This window comes from Scleropages formosus, chromosome 6 (genome assembly GCF_900964775.1).
Source record: "Scleropages formosus chromosome 6, fSclFor1.1, whole genome shotgun sequence".
Classification (NCBI taxonomy): Eukaryota; Metazoa; Chordata; class Actinopteri; order Osteoglossiformes; family Osteoglossidae; genus Scleropages; species Scleropages formosus.
Window position 1 is genome coordinate 7413291 of NC_041811.1, and position 25001 is coordinate 7438291.

The 25001-nt window shown below is 45.6% G+C and overlaps 1 protein-coding gene across 2 annotated transcripts; it reads left to right on the forward strand.

Annotated features, from left to right (window-relative positions):
- The first annotated feature begins 1458 nt into the window (after positions 1 to 1458).
- Positions 1459 to 24302, forward strand: glipr2 (GLI pathogenesis-related 2). 2 transcript variants are annotated; one of them, XM_029253218.1, is made up of 18 exons: positions 1459 to 1730; positions 4851 to 4877; positions 5286 to 5495; positions 6956 to 7033; positions 7607 to 7756; positions 8285 to 8596; positions 9024 to 9101; positions 9673 to 9822; positions 10352 to 10663; positions 11111 to 11188; positions 14762 to 14911; positions 15170 to 15307; positions 15906 to 16118; positions 22042 to 22119; positions 22285 to 22494; positions 22595 to 22813; positions 23629 to 23706; positions 23809 to 24302. In XM_029253218.1, the coding sequence occupies exons 1-18, from the start codon at positions 1712 to 1714 to the stop codon at positions 23976 to 23978; spliced, it is 2670 nt and encodes an 889-aa protein (XP_029109051.1). In that variant the 5' UTR covers positions 1459 to 1711; the 3' UTR covers positions 23979 to 24302. The 2 variants fall into 2 exon arrangements, with proteins under 2 accessions (XP_029109051.1, XP_029109052.1); XM_029253219.1 differs by lacking the exon at positions 1459 to 1730 and adding an exon at positions 2978 to 3049.
- The last annotated feature ends 699 nt before the right edge of the window (positions 24303 to 25001 follow it).

A 25001-nucleotide genomic window follows, 5' to 3' on the forward strand; every position in this document is an offset into this window, starting at 1 on the left:
CTTTTAAACAATAATCCAAATAGTTTTTGATGAGGACCTTTGTTATTCTTACATATCGAGCAAGAAAATGTTTTTTACCACCATGGCTCACATTACAGTCTCCCTCTACAAGTAAGTGGCTGACTGAAGTGTTGGGCTTCCTTCTTTAGAATCTCTACTTCTGGAGAACTGTTTTTTGACTTGTACCTGCATCCATCTGAATAGTTTTCACTGATGGGGCTCAGACGAGAACCGCAAGCAGAGTGAAGCTATTGTGAAACAATTTCAAAAATGATACTTGTCTGCATTCTCCTCACGGGGGCGAAGACACACAGCTGTGGCTATCAGCAGATCTGTCTTGAGTGTAAGACACGCTATGCTACTTTACAGCAGAGTATGCCTTTGATCCAGCTTGTTTTGCCAGTTAACGGTAATGATGTGCCAGCAACCCCAAATGTACTCTTTAATTATGGTGGTTTCATCTTTCATTTCATACTTTATTACATACTTTTCAGTCTTTATTGAAGTATCTTAGAACGTGAGAGTCTGACGATTCTAAAGTGCTCACACAGACAATGAGTTCAAGCAGGTCGTGTTTGCAGAAGGTCAACACTCTGGTTATGACCTACAAGACCATCAACAGCTCTGTTCCCCTGATACCAGCAGGACCTGATCTGTCGCTTTGCCCCAACCAGACTGCTACACTGCTATGTTCCTCCACTTCTGGCCACTGGCTGGTTCCACACACGGGGTCTTTGAAAGTCCAAAGGTTCTTGGTTCTGCATCCAATGTGGTGGAATGATCTCCCTCTGTGCCTCTGAGCTGCTGAATCTCTCAACATTCAAGACAGGACACAAAAACACATCTATTTAGTACTCACTTCTCTGCTTATCTCTTATGTTCTCCATAAACTTTTGTTAGATTATTTTTAAAATTAAAAAAATCTCCATATTTTTGTACACAGCTATTCGTGATGTAATGTAACCTGGCAAAACTGGTGGTATTGGACTAACTGCATTTCGAGAATGTTATGTCTGTATCTGAATCTCTCTGCTGTGAAAACCTCTTTTTACTCTCAGTTGCAAGCCACTGTGGAGATAAACATCAGCTGAATGAATAAATGTATATACTATATGTATAAATATGTGTGAGAGAGCACAGCTCGACATAACATGCAGTTTTTTGTAACCTTCCATCCAGTTTGTATGAGGAAGTGGCCTCAAAGCAGTAAACAAAGAAGGCTTAGTGGAGGAACCAGTTAGGGAGAACTCTCACAGTACACATGTGACAAAGGATCCATATTAATTCCCATGAAGGGACTTTAGCAAGGTATTCAAACTCAATTAAGATTTTAAAATATACGGTTATATAAATGGATAAAACCATAAACTGCATTACAGGTTTGGATACACGTTATCTTCAAGTTTCACTAGAATTATACTGAGTATATTACAAGTAAGCTCTGGGCCAAAGAATAACAATTCCCTTGTCTCTTTGATGGAGACGGTGTTTCAGAAAGGCGGTCTTGCACACGCCTTGCCCCCCGGCAACAGGCCGGTGTTTCTTCTTGCAGCACTTTGGGGTTTGCAGCTGCAGTCGAGCAGAAAGGAACTACTTCCTTTTTCTATGCTGGTGACAACAGCGCTTGCTGAATCTGCAGTACACACACAGGGAAGACCCCGGTCACACCCTCCACATCGCAGCACACCTGTGGGGGTCTAACTGCTGGATCATGGCCTTCAGAATCACAGGTGAGTGGGGCCGCACGAGACGGAGAGGGCGGGTCATACCTATCTCAACTCGGTGATTCATGAGTCTGAACAGAGGTTTCCAAACCTCAAAGTGCAGTCAGGGCATTTGGTGCTCATGCCATTACCCACCAGACTGCTGGAACAACAGAATAAATCGCTAAATTAACTCCTGACACCTCTCACTTTAAAGCGAATGCTGAAGCAGTTGGTTCCTGGTTGCATCAGTAGCACAATAAAAATATGCAAGATAAGAACAAGACCTGTTATTTGTTATTTGTTCCAACTCCTTCCATCAGAATGTATCGCTGTGCTGTCACCTTTCTAACTAACTTTGTGAAAGTGTTACGGTTGCAGAATACCTGCAAAAAACTGCACGTACTTGATCTAGAGGATAAAATGGGCTGCTTGATAACCTCCCACACTGACCTGTTAATGATAAAAAGGTCAAAAGTGAGTCCTCTCTGTTAAAATATATTGCAAAATTAAATTCCACTTCCAAGTTTAATTTTCTTAAGTACTTATAAGTAAAGCACTACTTAAAGTAATGGTGAAGGAAAGGTGATACAAATCTTGCAGCCCCAGTAATGTCCTTCGTCAGCAATGAGCTGCTGGTGTCAGAGGAGAAAAGCGTGTTCTTGCAAATAAAAGAAAGACACCATATAGAGGATTTTCACACTCCAGACTACGATTTCTCTGAAACAATTTAAATATTCCTTTTTGCTGTCACCCACGATGGTGTGAAGACCTTACCCAGGAACAGGAAGGGGAAGCGCGAGTGCGCTTTTCAGCCAACATGTTGACAGGAAATCAGACAGGCATGTTTAATCTCAGGTTTGTGGTGGTGGTGAAGACTAATAATTGTATGAAGTTAGTATTTATTTATTTTTTTCAAACACAGTAAATGTGAGCATGGTGCCTGTGAAATGGAGACGCTACAGCATGAAAATGACTGAATAACACATGAACAAGGAAGCACCTATTTGTGTCTGTCAAGCACTGATCCCTGATCTCTCTCCTCATCTATCCCTAATTGGACACCAGGACCAGGTGATGGCAAAAATGATGCAGAATACACTCAGATGTGCATGTATGCAGATCTATTAGTGTGTAACAGAGAAAGATTCCAGTTAGGAAGGAGGGAGAAACTGAGAGGGGGATCGTGGCAGCACGCAATAAACCCTCCTCCTGGGAAGGGGGGAGGAGGAGCAGACCGGTTCTTGTTGGTTTTATAAGCAGGGCTGCTGCTGAAGGAGGAAAAGCGTGGTTGCAGCAGACACAGGGATCACTGCAGCGAGCGAGCATCTCTGAACCGTCCGCAGGTGCGTACTGAGGATGGAGTCTGCAGCAATGAAACACAGGAGCATGCAGGATATGGGCCCTCACTGGGACCATGTCAGTCTGTTACGGTGATACCATCATCCCTCATAGTCAGGGATAGAGCTTTGTTAATCACCTGGAGAAAGGAGTCGTTATTGATTTGCAAGGTGACGGAGCTCCTGGAACTCACACAGAAAAGCAGGTGGGGGATCCGTGCAGGCTGTATTTGCAGAGGATGCAGGTTCGGTCCCTGCCACAGTCAAACCTGATCTATTAATGCTACAAGTTTCAGGCTCCTCATATTGACACCTGTCAACCAGCTGATTCTGCTACTTTATTTAGAGGGAGTTCTCGGTGGATATGAACTCTGGGATGTGAGTTTTGTCCTGGATGCCTGGGTAAAGCACTAGGTTTTATGGAAGAGTACCTAAGGGGTCTTGATCTTAATGTCTATTTGGATGCGTCAAGGCTCACTGAACTGGAAACCCGGCTGCAGCATGTTGAGCCATTGCCTGATTCAGCAGGCTTTTCTTGCTGAGCACGTAGATCTTCCTCTCTGCTGGCATTCACACTTTTCTGATTATTTAGTGTGGCAATCGTAAACTATGTGAAGAAATACAAGTAGCCTGCATGCCACAGAATGTATTGTGTTTCAAGGCTTTCTTTGGATTTATAGGAAGAAAGGATGAATGCACAGGTGCGTTGGTGTGCTCAGGACCTGGTGGTTACTATGATGCTGTCCAGGGTTCTGCGATGGCTCTGCAGGAGTTATTAAATCTGTCTATCAAGATACACCACAGCAGAAAACAATGTATTATCTTTAAATGATGGACTGCAAGACAAGCTGCCTTGAGCATATGCCACAATGGCATATGCATATGTGATTACAGCAATAACAAAGGAAGAGGTGGTGTAATAAATGGAGCCAATCTGAATTCATACAGTAAAAATTAACCAGCTGTATAAATGGAATAGTTACTGTGAGTTGCTGATGATGGTAGTTAAAGTCTGATGATGAGAAAATAATATAGTAACGTGCATAAGCAAGTCCTGGAACAGCTTCACGAGATAGGATAGGAAAGGACAGGATAGGATAGAAAAGTGTAGTATAGGATAAGATACGACAATTCTTTATTAATCCCTGCAGGGAAATTCAGAAATATGATTGCAGAGGGCATGATAAATAAGGTTGTGTGTGAGTGTGCATCAGTGCCAGACTAGTGCTTATTTACAAACATTTTTCAGTGTTTGTCCGAGGTGTCATGATGTTCTCAGTGGAGGGCTCTTTAGAGGATGAGCTAGGGCTGGGTACGCGTGTGTGTGCGTGTGCACGGGCACATGCATCTCAGGTAGAGCTGCCCATTGCAACGGCTGTCTTGAAACAGGCCCCGTTGAGCCTATCTCCGCAGAGTGCCTGCGTTTCTGGTGGGACGAGATAGTAAACATGGGTGAGTCCAATCCTGCCGTGGACAGCAGGCGCCGGTTTCTGCAGACAGACATGTCATTTTTCCCCTCCAGGTGAACTGCACTCTGCCACAAGAGTGACTCAGACTAAATCCCAAGCTTACCTGCAAATCTATGGAAAAAACCAATGATGAGTTGAGTTGGTGCACCTGACTTATTTTAACTGCTGCATCTATGAGAACAAGCAAGGAAACAATGTGAAGAAGATATTGACTCGATGACTAATTTATTCATGTGCTGACAGCCTCCACTCAGACATGCAGACAGACTTTGGGAGAGTTGCCATGACCATAGATAAGTATAAATTCAATAACCATTTGAATTTTATTTGTTTTTCAGTTCAAAGGGGGAAAAAAACCATGGCGGGTAAGTCTGTTTAACTCTTTTTCGTTGTTTCCTCAGCAAATATTTTGTCTGGAAAACATAAAAAATTGTTTGCTGTTTATACTTTACCGCTGCAACCTGGCATTGCTTAAACAGTTTAAAAGACTAATTTATGGTAAAGGCTACTAACTCTTTCATGGATGTTTTATATGTAACTTTAAAATACATAAAGAAATATATATTGAATCAATGTTTGTATATACGTTTTGTTTTATATTTCTACCCTCCACATGCCTTGTTGCGTAGAAGAAATAGCAATTCACAGTTATAGATTGATCAAATTACTGGGTATTGGGTTACTGGGTAATAATCAAGGTGTTGGGTAAAACCATATTGTAGCTACTCATTCATCTTATCACACCAGTTTTGCTCATTCCTGTTATGCTACAGACTCCAGTTTTGAGAAGGAATTCCTTGAGTCCCACAATTCCTACCGGCAGAAGCACGGTGCTCCACCGCTGAAGATGAGCAGGGACCTCTGCAGCTCTGCGCAGGCCTGGGCCGACCGCTTGCTTTCCATGCAGAAACTGCGGCACAGCGACACAGAGAATGGGGAGAACCTCTTCTACACCAAGAGCTCTGTCCCTAAGAAGGTTACAGGTGACTGTACAATTATGTGGCAGAAGGGGGACGGTATCTAACAGGATGTGCAGCCTTCTTAGCCTCAAGAATACGGCCCTTCCGTACTTCCCTTTTAATAATCATAGAGCATAATCCCATAGATTCCTAAATGCATGGCAGCAGAGGGCAGCCGATAGATTCATGCATTCAAATTTACTGGCTCCTTCTATTACAGTCAAATTCTGAATTTTTGAAGTCACAAACATTTTTCAGTTTATTTATTTATTTTTAACTAGATTCTCTTCATTTAATGGGTTGAATCATCAACCAGTTTCAAGCATCAATTCTTCATACTTTTTCTGAAATATATTTGTAAGCAAAAAATGTGGTTTCCCTTGGTTACGCTTTTGTCTCGCTTAGGATTATTGTTATTTTTACGTTTTTCAAATTCGCTGTCGAAGCTTTCTGTTGTTAAAACCAAACAAGTCACTTTTACAGCAAAGAAATACCTCATCTGGACTTACTGTGGTGTCTTGTTTTACAAATGGTTGCAACTGTATGGTGTTGTCACTCCCACACCTGTAAGCTCAGTGACAGCACCTGTTGCTGATTAGCATGGCCAGGTATAAAGCTAGCGCCTTTGGGAGGATGGGTGCGGAATCTGCAACGCCCACTTACAGGCTTGTGAATTCAGCGGTCTGTTTCCCAGTATCCTATTCCCTGTTTAAAGTTCCTGATTCTCCTGGCATTTTTGACCTTGGCTTGTTCATTGTTGAGTATTGCTTTATCCCTGAAATGACGTTCGCACCTTGGAAGTCCCTCGCCTGGCCCCTACCTCAGGCTCTGATTGCCCCTGTGTTTTGACACAAGAATAAAAGGACCCGCACTTGGGTCCAAACCCTACCTCCTGTCTCTCGTCCTCGACACTGACAGCTGTGAACACTAGATAGAACTGTCTAGTCAGCTAAAAAAATAAATTATTCAACTTGAATTGCTATGTAAAGCAACAAAGTCTGAAACATACGGAAGAAAGGAATACATTCTTATATCTTATATGAGTGTTAAGTATCTTAAGTGTTAAATTTTTTAAACTTTCTTTATATTTTTTGTGAAATGAAAGTTTTTGAGGGGGGCGTGGTGGCGCAGTGGGTTGGACCGGGTCCTGCTCTCTAGTGGGTCTGGGGTTCGAGTCCCGCTTGGGGTGCCTTGCGACGGACTGGCGTCCCGTCCTGGGTGTGTCCCCTCCCCCTCCGGCCTTACGCCCTGTATTACCGGGTAGGCTATGGTTCCCCGTGACCCTGTATGGGACAAGCGGTTCAGAAAATGTGAGAGTGAGTGTGTGTGTGAAAGTTTTTGTGCAAATTGCTTGTATGTTGATTTTAGGCTTGTGAAGTTGACTGGGAAAATTATTGTTCATCAGCTGAAAATAACTTCAATACTGATATATGTTTGCTTCCATCGGGCTGTTGCTGCCTAACTGTGACTGACTGTGTGTGCAGGGAAGGAGGCTGTAGACAACTGGTACAGCGAGATCAAGAAGTACAACTTCAGCAGACCAGGATTCGTCTCTGGAACAGGTAGACAAAGTCAAAAGTGAAGGGACAGATGCTAGACCTAAGGAGAGGGATTCAGAAGACACATAGAAAATAGCTCACCTCTTTAATTTATATATTTTCTTGCAAACTGCACTACAGGACGTGGAGTTGAGCGTTGCAATACAAGATTATTTGATATGAGCATAATTAATCTACTTGTTCTGAACAGATGTTCAGCATAGTGGAAAGCTTCTGTGAAATGGTTTTTTTCTGTGGTAGTCTTTTACAAGTTCACCTCCTCTGGTTCATATATTGTCTTGCATACCCCACATATTGAACAGCTGGGGACAACTAGTAGCACAGTAGTCAGCGATGCTGCCTTTGGACCCAAAGGCTGCAGGTTTGAATCCCACTTCCAGCTATACTATCTTTGAGCAAGGTACTTCCCATATATTGCTCCAGTAAAATTACCCAGGTGTATAAATGGGTCAATGATTGTAAGGAGCTTAACATTGTAAGTCAATTTGGAGAAAAGCATCAGCTAAATAAATAAATGTAAATGGATTCTGCTCCATCTCTTTAGTGCCTAACATTGTGTTGTATTGCTGGTTCAAGGCCATTTCACCCAGGTGGTGTGGAAGGACTCCAAGGAGGTGGGGGTCGGCCTGGCGACAGACGGAAACACCACCGTTGTCGTAGGCCAGTACCATCCTGCAGGGAACATAACTAACACGGGCTACTTTGAGAAGAATGTCCTGCCCCCAGGTATCTCCACATCAAGTCATGGTTTTGTATGTATCAACATACTTCTGATGACACAGCAATGAGAATTTGAGCATGTTAGAGAAACAATGGGGCCAGAGCACCTTCTTTATGTTTCTAAGCAGGTAGAAGGCAAATGAATGTGTTTGTCACTGGAAGGATACTGTATGAATTGATTTAAATGACAACACAATACAGTACTTCATGGGAACATCTTCATGGTCAATCACATTTTCTTCCTTTGGTCATCTGTGGTTCTCCCAAAGCTGGTGCCCCCATTGTGATCTCATCTGACCAACAAACAGTGCAGGGGAGGTCACTGGAAAATGTCACAGAAACCACTAATTCACATGGAAGGTGTGACATTGCACTATTCAGAGACCAGAGACAAAAAATTAAATGATTGGATCAGAAGATGTCAGAAAAGTAGTGCCAGGCAATCTCTTGTTACCGAGTGCCAGAACAAGATGTGCTGGACGTACCTGAGACATCAAAAGTGTACCAACAAGATGTTAATGCATTGGATTGCAGGAGGAGAAGAAAGCAGGGCAGACGAGCCTCCGAAAGAGTCAGAAAATAAGCCCTCATCTACTTACCAGACCACAGACAACCCAGATGGCCAATCAAGTGCTTCCTCAAGTTTTGAGAAGGAGTTTCTGGAGTCCCACAATTCCTACCGGCAGAAGCACGGTGCTCCACCGCTGAAGATGAGCAGGGACCTCTGCAGCTCTGCGCAGGCCTGGGCCGACCGCTTGCTTTCCATGCGGACACTGCAGCACAGCAACACAGAGAATGGGGAGAACCTCTTCTACACCCAGAGCTCCGTCCCTAAGAAGGTTACAGGTGACTGTGCCCTTACAAGGCAACAGGGGGTGCTATCTAAGAGGATGTCCACCCTTTACAAAAATACACTTATCCCCAGTCACCTGGTCCTAATTCATTTCTGACTATGGTACCGACAATTAAAAAACCAGATGAAAGAATTACACACACACACACACACACACACACACACAAAGCAGTCAAGACCTAAGGATAAGGAAGAGAGGAATACAGTCTAATGTCCTTGGTGACAAGTATTTTGTATTTGAAATCATTTTATAATATTGCAGTGTAAATTAAGATTTGTGTGCAAATTGCTTGTATGTTGGTTTTAAGCTTATGAAGCTGACTGGGGACATTACTGCACAGCTGAAAATAATTTCAGTACTGATGTATGTTAGCTTCCCTGGGACTGTTGCTGCCTAACTGTGACTGACTGTGTGTGCAGGGAAGGAGGCTGTAGACAACTGGTACAGCGAGATCAAGAAGTACAACTTCAGCAGACCAGGATTCGTCTCTGGAACAGGTAGACAAAGTCAAAAGTGAAGGGACAGATGCTTGACCTAAGGAGAGGGATTCAGAAGACACATAGAAAATAGCTCACCTCTTTAATTTATACATTTTCTTGCAAACTGCACTACAGGACGTGGAGTTGAGCATTGCAATACAAGATTAATTATGTGAGCATAATTAATCTACTTGTTTTGAACAGATGTTCAGCATAGTGGAAAGCTTCTGTGAAATGGTTTTTTCTGTGGTAGTCTTTTACAAGTTCACCTCCTCTGGTTCATATATTGTCTTGCATACCCCACATATTGAACAGCTGGGGACAACTAGTAGCACAGTAGTCAGCGATGCTGCCTTTGGACCCAAAGGCTGCTGGTTTGAATCCCACTTCCAGCTATACTATCTTTGAGCAAGGTACTTCCCATATATTGCTCCAGTAAAATTACCCAGGTGTATAAATGGGTCAATGATTGTAAGGAGCTTAACATTGTAAGTCAATTTGGAGAAAAGCATCAGCTAAATAAATAAATGTAAATGGATTCTGCTCCATCTCTTTAGTGCCTAACATTGTGTTGTATTGCTGGTTCAAGGCCATTTCACCCAGGTGGTGTGGAAGGACTCCAAGGAGGTGGGGGTCGGCCTGGCGACAGACGGAAACACCACCGTTGTCGTAGGCCAGTACCATCCTGCAGGGAACATAACTAACACGGGCTACTTTGAGAAGAATGTCCTGCCCCCAGGTATCTCCACATCAAGTCATGGTTTTGTATGTATCAACATACTTCTGATGACACAGCAATGAGAATTTGAGCATGTTAGAGAAACAATGGGGCCAGAGCACCTTCTTTATGTTTCTAAGCAGGTAGAAGGCAAATGAATGTGTTTGTCACCGGAAGGATACTGTATGAATTGATTTAAATGACAACACAATACAGTACTTCATGGGAACATCTTCATGGTCAATCACATTTTCTTCCTTTGGTCATCTGTGGTTCTCCCAAAGCTGGTGCCCCCATTGTGATCTCATCTGACCAACAAACAGTGCAGGGGAGGTCACTGGAAAATGTCACAGAAACCACTAATTCACATGGAAGGTGTGACATTGCACTATTCAGAGACCAGAGACAAAAAAATTAAATGATTGGATCAGAAGATGTCAGAAAAGTAGTGCCAGGCAATCTCTTGTTACTGAGTGCCAGAACAAGATGTGCTGGACGTACCTGAGACATCAAAAGTGTACCAACAAGATGTTAATGCATTGGATTGCAGGAGGAGAAGAAAGCAGGGCAGACGAGCCTCCGAAAGAGTCAGAAAATAAGCCCTCATCTACTTACCAGACCACAGACAACCCAGATGGCCAATCAAGTGCTTCCTCAAGTTTTGAGAAGGAGTTTCTGGAGTCCCACAATTCCTACCGGCAGAAGCACGGTGCTCCACCGCTGAAGATGAGCAGGGACCTCTGCAGCTCTGCGCAGGCCTGGGCCGACCGCTTGCTTTCCATGCGGACACTGCAGCACAGCAACACAGAGAATGGGGAGAACCTCTTCTACACCCAGAGCTCCGTCCCTAAGAAGGTTACAGGTGACTGTGCCCTTACAAGGCAACAGGGGGTGCTATCTAAGAGGATGTCCACCCTTTACAAAAATACACTTATCCCCAGTCACCTGGTCCTAATTCATTTCTGACTATGGTACCGACAATTAAAAAACCAGATGAAAGAATTACACACACACACACACACACACACACACACACACACACACACACACACACAAAGCAGTCAAGACCTAAGGATAAGGAAGAGAGGAATACAGTCTAATGTCCTTGGTGACAAGTATTTTGTATTTGAAATCATTTTATAATATTGCAGTGTAAATTAAGATTTGTGTGCAAATTGCTTGTATGTTGGTTTTAAGCTTATGAAGCTGACTGGGGACATTACTGCACAGCTGAAAATAATTTCAGTACTGATGTATGTTAGCTTCCCTGGGACTGTTGCTGCCTAACTGTGACTGACTGTGTGTGCAGGGAAGGAGGCTGTAGACAACTGGTACAGCGAGATCAAGAAGTACAACTTCAGCAGACCAGGATTCGTCTCTGGAACAGGTAGACAAAGTCAAAAGTGAAGGGACAGATGCTTGACCTAAGGAGAGGGATTCAGAAGACACATAGAAAATAGCTCACCTCTTTAATTTATACATTTTCTTGCAAACTGCACTACAGGACGTGGAGTTGAGCATTGCAATACAAGATTAATTATGTGAGCATAATTAATCTACTTGTTTTGAACAGATGTTCAGCATAGTGGAAAGCTTCTGTGAAATGGTTTTTTTCTGTGGTAGTCTTTTACAAGTTCACCTCCTCTGGTTCATATAATGTCTTACATACCCCACATATTGAACAGCTGGGGACAACTAGTAGCACAGTAGTCAGCGATGCTGCCTTTGGACCCAAAGGCTGCTGGTTTGAATCCCACTTCCAGCTATACTATCTTTGAGCAAGGTACTTCCCATATATTGCTCCAGTAAAATTACCCAGGTGTATAAATGGGCCAATGATTGTAAGGAGCTTAACATTGTAAGTCCATCCATCCATCCATCCATCTTCCTCCGCTTTATCCGGGGCCGGGTCGCGGGGGCAGCAGTCTGAGCAGAGTCCTCCAGACTTCCCTCTCCCCGCACACCTCCTCCAGTTCCTCTGGGGCAACCCCAAGGCGTTCCCAGGCCAGCCGGGAGACATAGTCTCTCCAACGTGTCCTGGGTCTGCCCCGAGGCCTCCTCCCAGTGGGACAAGCCCGGAACACCTCCCCAGGGAGGTGTCCAGGAGCCATCCGGAACAGATGCCCGAGCCACCTCAATTGGCTCCTCTCGATGCGGAGGAGCAGCGGCTCTACTCCGAGCTCCTCCCAGGTGACTGAGCTCCTCACCTTATAACTAAAGGTGCGCCCAGCCACTCTGCGGAGGAAACTCATTTCTGCCACTTGTATCCGCGATCTCATTCTTTCGGTCATGATCCAGAGTTCATGACCATAGGCGAGGGTAGGAACGTAGATCGACCGGTAAATTGAGAGCTACGCCTTACCACTCAGCTCCCTCTTCACCACAACAGACCGGTACAATGACCGCATTACTGCGGATGCCACACCGATCTGTCTGTCAACCTGTCGCTCCATTTTTCCCTCACTCGTGAACAAGACCCCGAGATACTTAAACTCCTCCACTTGAGGGAGCAACTCCCCCCTAACCCGGAGGGGGCAATCCACCTTTTTCCGACTGAGAACCATGGCCTCGGATTTGGAGGTGCTGATTCTCATCCCCGCCGCTTTGCACTCGGCTGCAAACCTCCCCAGTGCACGCTGCAAGTCTTGATTTGATGAAGCCAACAGGACCACATCATCCGCAAAAAGCAGAGACGAGATCTCGCGGCCACCAAAACAGACACCCTCCGTTCCCTGGCTGTGCCTAGAAATTCTGTCCATGAAGATAATGAACAGAATCGGTGACAAAGGGCAGCCCTGGCGGAGTCCAACATGCACCGGGAACAGGTCCGACTTACTGTCGGCAATGCGAACCAAGCTCCTGCTCCAGTCATACAGGGAACGAACAGCCCGTAGCAGCGAGCCCCGAACCCCATGATCCCAAAGTACCTCCCACAGGATGCCACGAGGGACACGGTCGAATGCCTTCTCCAGGTCCACAAAACACATATGAACTGGTTGGGCAAACTCCCACGAACCCTCCAGCACCCTAGTGAGGATATAGAGCTGGTCCAGTGTTCCACGGCCAGGGCGAAAACCGCATTGCTCCTCCTGAATCCGAGGTTCGACTATCGGTCGGATTCTCCTTTCCAGTACCCTGGCATAGACTTTCCCAGGGAGGCTAAGGAGTGTGATCCCCCTGTAGTTGGAACACAATCTCCGGTCCCCCTTCTTAAAAAGAAGGACCACCACCCCGGTCTGCCAGTCCAGAGGCACCGTTCCCGAACTCCTCGCGATGCTGCAGAGGCGTGTCAGCCAAGACAGCCCCACAACATCCAGAGACTTGAGAAACTCGGGGCGGATCTCATCCACCCTCGGAGCCTTGCCACCGAGGAGTTTTTTGACTACCTCAGCAATTTCAGCCAGGGTAATGGACGAGTCCCCCCCCAAGTCCCCAGCCTCAGCTTCCTCTACGGAAGGCGTGTCGGAGGGATTGAGGAGATCCTCAAAGTACTCCTTCCACCGCCCGAGAACATCCTCAGCTGAGGTCAGCAGCGCACCACTTCCACTGTAAACAGTGTTTGTGGAACACTGCTTCCCCCTTCTGAGTCGCCGGACGGTTTGCCAGAATCTCTTTGAGGCCGACCAAAAGTCTTCCTCCATGGCCTCACCGAACACCTCCCAAGCCAGAGTTTTTGCCGTGGCGACTGCCAGAGCCGCGCTCCGTTTGGCCCGTCGGTACCCGTCAGCTGCTTCAGGAGTCCCATGAGCCAGCCAGGCCCGATAGAACTCCTTCTTCAGCTTGACGGCATCCCTTACCTCCGGTGTCCACCACCGTGTTCAGGGATTGCTGCCGCGACAGGCGCTGGAGACCTTATGGCCGCAGCTCCGAACCGCCACCCCGACAATGGAGGCATGGAACATAGTCCATTCAGACTCAATGTCCCCCACCTCCCTCGGGACCTGGTTGAAGCTCTGTCGGAGGTGGGAGTTGAAGACCTCTCTGACAGGGGCCTCCGCCAAACGTTCCGAACAGACCGTCACTATGCGTTTGTGCCTGCCAGGTCTGTCCAGCTTTTTCCCCCGCCATCGAATCCAACTCACCACCAGGTGGTGATCAGTTGACAGCTCAGCCCCTCTCTTCACCCGAGTGTCCAAGACATATGGCCGAAGGTCAGAAGAAACGACTACAAAGTCGATCATCGACCTCCGACCTAGGGTGTCCTGGTGCCAAGTGCACTGATGGACACCCTTATGCATGAACATGGTGTTCGTTATGGATAAACCGTGACTAGCACAGAATTCCAATAACAACTCACCGCTCGGGTTCAGATCAGGGAGGCCGTTCCTCCCAATCATGGCCCTCCAGGTGTCACTGTCGCTGCCCACGTGGGCGTTAAAGTCCCCCAGTAGAACGACAGAGTCCCCAGTGGGAGCGCTTTCCAGCATGCCCTCCAGGGACTCCAAGAAGGCCGGGTACTCTACACTGCCGCTAGGCGCATAAGCACAAACGACAGTGAGAGACCGTTCCCTGACCCAAAGGCACAGGGAGATGACCCTCTCATTCACCGGGGTAGACTCCAACACATGGCGGCTAAACTGGGGGGCTATTAATAACCCCACACCCGCCCGCCGCCTCTCACCCTGGGCAACGCCAGAATAGTGGAGAGTCCACCCTTGGTCGAGAAGAGTGGTTCCAGAACCCAAGCTGTGAGTGGAAGTGAGCCCGACTATATCTAGACGGTATCTCTCAACTTCCCGCACCAGCTCAGGCTCCTTCCCCGCCAGTGAGGTGACATTCCAAGTCCCAAAAACCAGAGTTGGCGCCCGAGGTTTGGGTCGGCCGGGCACTCGGCCCCGACCACCGCCCAAATCACAATTGTAAGTCAATTTGGAGAAAAGCATCAGCTAAATAAATAAATGTAAATAGATTCTGCTCCATCTCTTTAGTCCCCAACATTGTGTTGTATTGCTGGTTCAAGGCCATTTCACCCAGGTGGTGTGGAAGGACTCCAAGGAGGTGGGGGTCGGCCTGGCGACAGACGGAAAAACCACCTTTGTCGTAGGCCAGTACCATCCTGCAGGGAACATAACTAACAAGGGCAACTTTGAGAAGAATGTCTTGCCCCCAGGTATCTCCACACATCAACTGCTGGTTTTTCCTCATATTGTCGTGCTGCTAATGACACTGTTGAAGGAGTATGAACGGGTTAGAGAAACATTATAATCGAACCATCTTCCTTTATATTTTAAAGCTGTTATTTTGCAAGTAAACATAAATGTCACTTACCCAACACTGTGTTAATATATATTTATATGATACAATCAGTATTTATATAGATGGGTGTGGCAGACATTTCTAAAGTCAGATCTATGTGGGCTGTTGACAGGAAGTTCAAGTGCAGACAATGAGCTGCAGTTTGAAAAGACCCCAGCACCCAGTAAACAGTCCACCCCACATCCAGCTGACCCTCGGACCGCTCCTCCCCAGAGCAATATTGAAGAGAATCAAACCACCAGTGACCCTGGTAAGTAATTAGCGAAAAAATCTTTCTAGTACATTTCATCTGCTCATCAAATATTTAAAATCATAACCCTCTCAAACTATATTGGGTAAGTGTGCATTTTTTATGCTCTGAATATACTGTAGTTTGACATTTGTCAATGCCTCTGGTAATTTTAGAGATCCAAGACAAGATGATGTTATAATGAAAAGATGTTTGACATGTTCATTTAGACAGCAATACACTGTCACTTTAAGCATTCTCATTCTCTCGTTCTGAGTTCTCTGACTGTCAACTGGCGGTATTGCTACTACTGTTACCATTATTTATTGTTATTGCTGTCATTGCTGCTATTGTTATTTACTGTCATTTACACAGTTTTGTTTGTCATTGTTTTGTTTGTGCAGTATTTCTATTGTCCTTGCCCATAGTCTGTGGAGAAGCATTCAGGAAGATTTTCATGATACACGTACATAGTACTTGTATCTATGACAATAAACTTGAAACTATAACTTGAATATCTTGACACAGTTTATTTTGTTTGTCTCCTTCAGAAAAGAGAGCAGTTCCATAACCATTGAGTTGTTTCACGAAGTGATGAGTGATGCTCTATCTTCCTCAGATGCAGAAATATTCGCTAGAGACTTCCTGCAAGCGTGCAATAAGTATCGTTTCACCCATGGAGCAGCTCCCCTTGTTCTGAGTCCCACTATAAACAGGGAAGCACAGGATTGGGCAGATAAATTGCTGAAGGAGTCCACACTCAAGCACTCCAACTCCAAACATGGGGAGAGCATCTGGGCTAAGACAGGCCCACCAAGCATCACAGCAACAGGTATGAAACCATTGATGGGGAGCCAGATGGCCAAGACGGCCTGTATCAGAATCAGAATCAAAACGAGCTTTATTGCCAAGTATGTTCACACATACAAGGAATTTGTCTTGGTGACAGAAACTTCCACAGCACAGACAGGATGACAGTGACAAGACACAGATGGGAAGACAGAATATGTGAATGAAGGATAAAAAATATATAAATATAAAGAACACAATATACAAAAATAGTCACTAGACATTATATGTATGTACAGGTATGTTCTATACAAATGAAAGGGAATGTGAGTAAGAGATATGTGATAAATAGATATAAATATAAATAGCCCTGTGTATTGCACTGGGTTACTCTCTAGGGGGGATTTAGCTGTTCATGAGGTAGATGGCCTGAGGAAAGAAACTTTTCTTGTGCCTGGCTGTCCTGGTGTTCAGTGCTCTGTAGCGCCGGCCAGATGGCAAAGGTTCAAAGAAGAAGTGGCCTGGATGTGAGGGGTCTAAAATGATTTTGCTAGCCCTTTTACTGATTCTGGACGAGTACAGTTCTTGGAGAGCTGGGGGGGGAATGTGCCGATGATTCTTCCAGCAGTCCGAACTATCTGCTGGAGTCTTCTGATGTCTGACTTCGTAGCTGAGCCGAACCAGACAGTTATAGAGGTGCAGAGGACAGACTCGATGACTGCAGAGTAGAATTGCATCAGTAGCTCCTGTGGCATGTTGAACTTCCTCAGCTGGCGAAGGAAGTACAACCTCTGCTGGGCCTTCTTCACAATGGAGTCTATGTGGAGCTCCCACTTCAGGTCCTGTGAGATGGTAGTGCCCAGGAACCTGAATGACTCCACTGTTGCCACAGTGCTGTTCATGATGGTGAGTGGGGATAACACTGAGGTGTTTCCAGGTTGTTATGACTGCACCAGACAGCCAGCTCTTTAACCTCCTGTCTGTAAGCAGACTCGTCACCATCCCAGATGAGGCCAATGAGTGTGGTGTCATCTGCAAACTTCAGGAGCTTGATAGAGGGGTCTTTTGCGGTGCAGTCATTGGTGTACAGGGAGAATAGTAGTGCGGAGAGCACACATCCCTGGGGGGCACCAGTATTGATTGTGTGAGTACACACACGCACACACACACACACACACACACACACACACACACACTTTCTGAACCGCTTGTCCCATACGGGGTCACGGGGAACCGGAGCCTACCCGGCAACACAGGGTGTAAGGCCGGAGGGGGAGGGGACACACCCAGGATGGGATGCCAGTCCATCGCAAGGCACCCCAAGCGGGACTCAAACCCCAGACCCACTGGAGAGCAGGACCCGGTCCAACCCACTGCACCACCGCGCCCCCTTGATCGTGTGAGTATTGGATGAAAATTTTCCCAGCCTCACCAGCTGCTGCCTGTCTGTCAGGAAGTCGGTGATCCACTGACAGATGGAGGTGGGCACATAGAGTTGGGTTAATTTGGACAGGAGGAGATATGGGATGATGGTGTTGAAGGCCAAACTGAAGTCCCCGAGCAGGATTCTCGCATAAGTCCCTGGTTTGTCCAGATGTTGCAGGATGTAGTGCAGTCCCATGTTGACTGCATCATCTACAGACCTGTTTGCTCGATAAGCAAACTGCAGGAGGTCCAGCAAGGGTCCAGTGACGTCCTTCAAGTAGGCCAACACCAGTCTTTCAAATGCCTTCATGACCACAGACGTTAGGGCAACAGATCTGTAGTCGTTCAGTCCTGTGATTTTGGGTTTCTTCGGGATGGGGATGATGGTGGAGCGTTTGAAGCAGGAAGGAACTTCGCACAGCTCCAGTGATCTGTTGAAGATCTGTGTGAAGACAGGGGCCAGCTGGTCAGCACAGGTTTTTAGACAGGCTGGTGAAACACCGTCTGGGCCTGGTGCTTTCCTTGTCTTCTGTTTGCGGAAGACCCGACACACCTCCTCTTCACAGATCAAAGGTGCAGGAGGGGGGAAGGTGGGGGTTACTGGAGGTGTTAATCGATGCATGGAGAGAAGGTCAGAATGGGTGTGGGGTGTGAGACAGGGTTTTTCAAACCTGCAATAAAACTCATTCAAATTGTCGGCTAGTTGCTGATTTGACGCAGTGCTGGGGGATGGTGTCTTGTAATTGGTGATGTCTTTCAGGCCTTTCCACACTTATGCTGGGTCGTTGGCTGAAAACTGTCTTTTCAGCTTTTCGTAGTAGTTTCTCATAAGTGTCATAAGTTTAGCTACATAATTTTATTGATGACATAGAACATTTTTACAATGCCTTTTTCTTATGTTTTGTTGGATGTTAACATTTTTGTCATTACATCCTGCAATACTCCCAGACTGTTTCTATACGATGAAACTTGAACTCAGGTTTGCAGTATTCAAGTTCATGGCAGCAAGGGATTCTGGTATAGGACAACAGTGTAGTTGGTGGAGAAAAAGGGGAATACAACAACATCAGGGACATCAGGATTGTGTTCACTCTGGTTGGTAGAGAGATGTCTGACTGTGAACAGAGGTTTAAACAGGTAATCAGGAGCAATAATAATTAGACACAGAGGTGTTTGGAGGAGTGTTTCCTCCCTTTTGGAATGCCAGGGGCTGTGCCACACTTCTCCACTTCTTGAACACCACCTGGACTGACACACACACACATACACACACACACACACACACACACACTACCTGAAGTCGCTTGTCCTGAGTGGGGTCGTGGCAAGCTGGAGTCTAACCCGGCAACACAGGGCGCAAGGCTGGAGGGGGAGGGGACACACCCAGGATGGGATGCCAGTCCATCGCAAGGCACCCCAAGCAGGACTTGAACCCCAGACCCTCCAGAGAGCAGGCCCCAGCCAAACCTGCTACGCCACTGCGCCCCCCTCCACCCGGACTGAAATCGTCAAAATGTGACAGGGGGTCAAACAGAACAGTAACACCTGGTGCAAACCAAAAAGTCGAGAAAGCTAAAATATTCTTGGATTTTGGAGACAAACGAATCTGCCAGTAGCCTTTGGTTAGCTCTAGTGTCGAATAAAACCAAGTGATGTCAAGGTAGTCCAACAGCTCCTTTACAGATGCAATGGGTTTGTGTCAAACTTGGTGACTGAAATCACTTCCCTGTAATCAATTAAGCGTGGTACCCTGAGGTGAGGCTGACTGAGACACTGAGCTTCTGTCAGAATGTCCTCCACACCCTGGACACAAATTGTGAGCCTGGTCAGATACAACATTCCCTGGCAACCTGAAGATGCCGAACACGTTCTGAAAGAGCTGTTCAGCCTTGGCAAGAGCAGTGGGGAGATGAGGTAGTGGGATTAGTCAGCCAGCCTTGGAAACCTGTCTAAGACCACCAGGATCACGGTGATACCGACGTTAGAAGCTTGCAAACCTAAGAACCTCTGTAAAGCTTTCATGGAGGTCGAACAGGGTCAATCGAGCACTACCTGGACCTTAGCTGGGTCTATTGCCACCCCGTCCTCCAAGAATGAAGTCCAGGAAGGTCACATGCTCCTGGTGAAAAAGGCATTTTTCACCCTTGCCAAAGAGTCCATTCTGTAATAAGCAGCCAAGCACCTGCCATACGTGTTCCACATGTTCGGCTATGGAATTCAAGAACACTAGGATATGGTCCAGGTTGACAAGGGCACATTTGTTCACCAGGTCCCCCAACACATGGTTCACAAAGGCCTGGAAAATGGAGGGAGCGTTAGCTAGACCAAATAGCATCACCAGATACTCAGTGACCCATGGCAATGCTAAATGCCATCTTCCACTTGTACCCCTCTCGGATATAGACCAGGTTACATGAGCTACGCAGGTCCAATCTAGTGAAAACCCAAGCCCTGTGGACCTGTTCCAGCACCGTAATCAAAGGCAAGGGATGGGGATATTTTATATTATTTTCTTAAGATCGTGGTAATCCATACAAGGACACAGCCCATCGTCCTACTTCCCTATGAAAAAGAAGCCTGCAGAGGTTGGCGAGGAGGAAGGTTGAATAATGCCCAAGGCTAAGGCCTCAGACACATACTCCTCCATGGCCCTCTATTCAGGAAGGGAGAACAGGTACACGTAACCTCTGAGAGTGGAGGTCCCTGGCAAGAGGTCAATAACACAGTCCCACGGCCGATGTGGAGTCAGGGCAGACGCTTGGGCCTTGCTGAAGACCTCTTTGAGGTCATTGTACTCCTCCAGCACAGCCAGAGGCTATGTGGGCCCAGGGCTCAGGATAGAGGTGGCTCTACAGGGTAGTGATAAACAGGAGGAGGCGCACTGCTCTACCCAAGAAACCAGCTCTCCTGTACTCCAGGAGAACAGGGGGTCACATAGTGCCAGCCAGGTGTATCCTAGGATAACCAGGTTGTCAAGGGACGTGATAAGGAAAAAAGGAGAGAGCCTCTCTGTGGCAAGCCCTAATGCTTTGGTGTGAGATTCCACTACATCCTTTCCCAGCAGTTGCCCTACAAGTGCGTACACGTACACACACACACACACACACACACACACACACACACACACACACACACACACACACAATGGCTTACAAGGGGGGTTACAAGCACAGAAAGGACAGTTGTCTCAAGTGCAATTCCACAACTGGGGAGGGGCCGAGTTGTGTCTTTTATAGCTGAGTGGTCCTATTGGAGCTAGGTGCTGCCAGTTGAGGTGCAGGTGTGGTCATGACCATGGGCGTATCTAGAGGGGTGGCATGGGGTGGCACCAGCCCCCTCTGAAATATTATAGGCACCCCGGTGCTCCCCCACCACCATTGGGCTAAAGTACTGTCAATCTGACAATGCTCAACGCCATTGGATCAGAGCAATATCAATAGCTGCTTGATTTGCGATGCACAGTACCACGTTTTTCAAACAGGAGGAAAGACATGAGTTGATCACAGACCACATCTCTGTTCATGGTATGAACACACTCAAGTATATATATGAAGTAAATATTTTGAAATATGTGTACTTGGGTGTTGTTCTCTGCTACAATAATATGCAGAGGTGAACTCCAAATAACAGCAACAGTAGTCCGTGATGTAGCCTACTGATGGCGGAAGGCTACTGAAGCCTTGATTGCCCTCGTAAAGATGACTTTCAGGAGTATAACTGCTTCAAAAGCTCCCATTGCAATTTTATATAGCTAGTTAGTTAGCTTAGCTAACGTAGCTTTGGCAGACTAGTGAATAGCTATGACTTTCTCGTGTTATTCAGCGGCAGTGCACCACATAAATAGAAAATAGACAAATATTACTTTAGCGGTTCTTCCTGTTGTTTTAAAGATTAAAGGCATGACCACTTTTCCCAAATAGGCTACAATAAGTGGTAAACACTGAAATGTGGGGTTTTGTAAAATGTGAAATATGGCCCCCCTAACTGGTTCTTTGTCCCCCCTGTGCCACCTCATTTAAAAAATCCTGGAATCGCCCCTGGTCGTGACAGGCTGAATGTGCAAACATGTACTTTATAAAAATCACATGGTCACATGCAAGGTCGTTTGTCAAGAGGTTAAACTAAAAATAACAACTACAACACAGAATAACTAGCTAATGCAACAGAATCTAATCAGACAATATTTATAATTTAGTTTGAAATACAATATAAATATAACAGTAAAACAAAAACAACCCCTATGACACTGTAGGATATGATCAGGTACGGAAATTCTCTGACCTTTTCGCCATAATTTAAAAGTCCAGGTTAAAACAGATTTATGTGTTTTTTCCCAAAGTCACCTCAACCATAGTAAAAAATTTGCATAATAAATGCTTAGATAGGCTTCTCAAAAAAGGTTTGGAGCATTCAGAATTCTTTGAGCACCTGAGGTAGTTTCAGCAACAGTTTGGTATTCACACTGCTCTGAAAGATGCTGCTTGCCTCAGTCGCTGGCAGTTTCATTGAACACAAGCCATCTCGTTTTAATTGATGTTCAGGTCAGGAGGTTGTGGATACATGGTACAAAGAAGCGGACAACTATGACTATTCCAGATCTGGAGTGCAAAGCAAGACAGGTAAATCCAATCTGTGGCTGCATCACAAGAGCAGTGGGATATGTGGAACTTATCTATTAATGCAACGCTTTACCGTGTTGTTTTGTGTAGATCTGTTTAGCCACAGGTTCAGATCATCACAAACCTAATGACTTTACTTTTTAAATTTTTCCTTTCACCTGTCAGAACATTTCACACAGCTGGTGTGGCGCAGCTCAAAGGAAGTGGGTGTCGGCAGAGCAAATAATGGCGAAGGAAAAGTCATTATTGTTGCACAGTTTGAGCCGGCAGGCAACATCACCAACCCAGGGTTCTATGTTCGTAATGTGCTTCCAAAGGGGTCTAAGGTCACAGATAAGCCACCAGAGAAGGAGACTAAGGCAGTCCCATTGCCAGGTGAGTGCCACCCTTTCATCTTTGACCAGGTCAGAACAAGCAATTCCAATAACCAGTGTGAATCCTTGTCTCAGTGATCCATTTTTCTTCCACTACAAAGACAAAGAGCTGGAACACTTCATCCAATCTCTGCTGAAGGAGCAGAACCAGTACCGGAAACAACATGGCGCACAGCCTTTGGTGCAAAGTGCTGCCCTCTCCAAGGAGGCACAGGACTGGGCCATCCACTTGGTGGGTATCCAGATCCTGAAGAACACTGACAAGCAATATGGACAGAACATGTGGTACCGCTGTGGATCCAACAAGGCCACGCCTGAAGGTATCACCCACTCCTTTCAACCAGAGATGATTAACAGGAACAGGGGAAGAGGGTGCTCTAGCAGTTGACGAAATTGTCCCTAAAAGATTTCTGAACTGCTATTGTGCCCAAAAGACTCTTAATTACACATTCTGCTGCATCAGTGTATAAAAAGCAAAACTATATAGATGGCCCTCAACTGACAAGAGGGATCCATTCCACCAAACTTGCAGTAAATCGATTTTTGTTGTATTAGCATACAATACAATATTTTGTACCAATTTCACATATTATTCATGTAAAAAATAATTATTCATGTTAAAATAACACCAGCACAGAATAATAATAATTTAAACACAGTATAGTATTATAATAATATTTTAATGCTACACTGTTATTTTCAGTCTCATTTCTAAATTTTTTTCTTTTGCTTTTTTTTCGGCACCACCAGAACATTCCCTTTTTCACTGGCTAGCCATTATAAATAAAAAGTGACTGAAATTGAACCGCAAAGGAAATGATCAGCAAATATATATTTTTTTGTACACAAAACAGAGCTTCTGATAGACACACTGACTGAGTTAATAAGAAATATGGTTACTTGTGGCTACTGACGTTATCGTACAGCAGATGGAGCAGCTGTTAGACATTATGACTAAGTCAGGACTCAAAAATAATATAATTAGGTTGATAGTAAGTAAGTCCCTGTGGTTGTAAATTGCATATGTTGTAAGTCTAGGACCACCTGTAAACTGCTCCAGGCAATTTGTACCATGGAACAAATACTATTTATTTGATAGTAAAAGACCCTGAATGCTTTTACTTGTGCACTGCAGGGTTAGAGGTGGCTGAATCATGGTACAAGGAAAGTGCAAAGTATAGCTTTGATTCTCCGGGCTTCAAGACTGGCACAGGTACAATCTCCCCTCCTTTACCTCGGCAACGCTTAAATGACTTTCTCCCAGCCGAACATGGTGCGAACAAACCCCTCTCTTTCCTTCTCTCTGTGATTCCAGGCAACTTCACCCAGATGGTGTGGAAGTCTTCTGAGAAGGTGGGCATTGGCTTGGCCACTGATGGAAATGGGCAGTTCATTTGTGTGGAGTTTTTTGACCCCCCTGGCAACATCACTAACCCTGGCTATTTCCGTGACAATGTCTTGGCTAAGGTGTCACGGGAGCTCTAGTTCAAAATCTTGGGCAGATATCTGAAAAAGGGCAGGGTGTTCTTCTTATCTTGTTTCATTTGGTTTTATATTTATATTTAAAACCATTGCTTTTTGGTTGAATGTTTCCAGCTTTATTTAACCTTATAAACAGAAGGCAAGAATTGTTCATGTAGTAACAATGGAAATGTCCATAAAAATACCTTCAGTCCTCACCCCTTTTTGCCAATGCTGCCATGAGAGTGCAGCATCGAATCACTCTTCTATAACTGAAAGCTTTTTGTTCTCTGTAATCAGTAGACTTGGTGGGCTCACAATAATGCACTTAATTTGTTAAATCAAGTAAGGGGATTACAAAGCTGTGTGATTAGGGTTTTTTGCAATATGAATAAGAATTCAAGATAAACAGTAAAAATCCTTTGCTTTTTGTGTGATTCATCAATGTGATATAATGATGTGTCAAATCTAACCTAAAAATTCCCATTACTTTGACATGAGCTGAATTTAACCAAAAAATATAATAATACACACACACATTTTCTGAACCGCTTCTCCCATACGGGGTCGCGGGGAACCGGAGCCTACCCGGCAACACAGGGCGTAGGGCCGGAGGGGGAGGGGACACACCCAGGACGGGACGCCAGTCCATCGCAAGGCAGCCCAAGCGGGACTCGAACCCCAGACCCACTGGAGAGCAGGACCCGGTCCAACCCACTGCGCCACCGCGCCCCCCTAATATAATAATACTTTTACAGAATATCAAAGGCTTCTGGAAACAATTACAATTTTCTTCTTCCAGAGGAATCACACCTAAATTAGATGAAAGATTTTTCCAGTGTTGACCGAAAGTCACGCAACCATTACCATGTACAGTAACTAAAGCATGAGGTAAGGTGGGAACTGGGGGGACTGCCCATTTTGGGGGGATGGGCATGGTTTTGCCTGCACTTCACACAAGAAGAAACTGTCAAAACCCTCCAGGAGGTTGAAAGTAAACAGATCATGGAGCCATATCTCACTAGAAGCATAAGTCAAGGTTGGCAG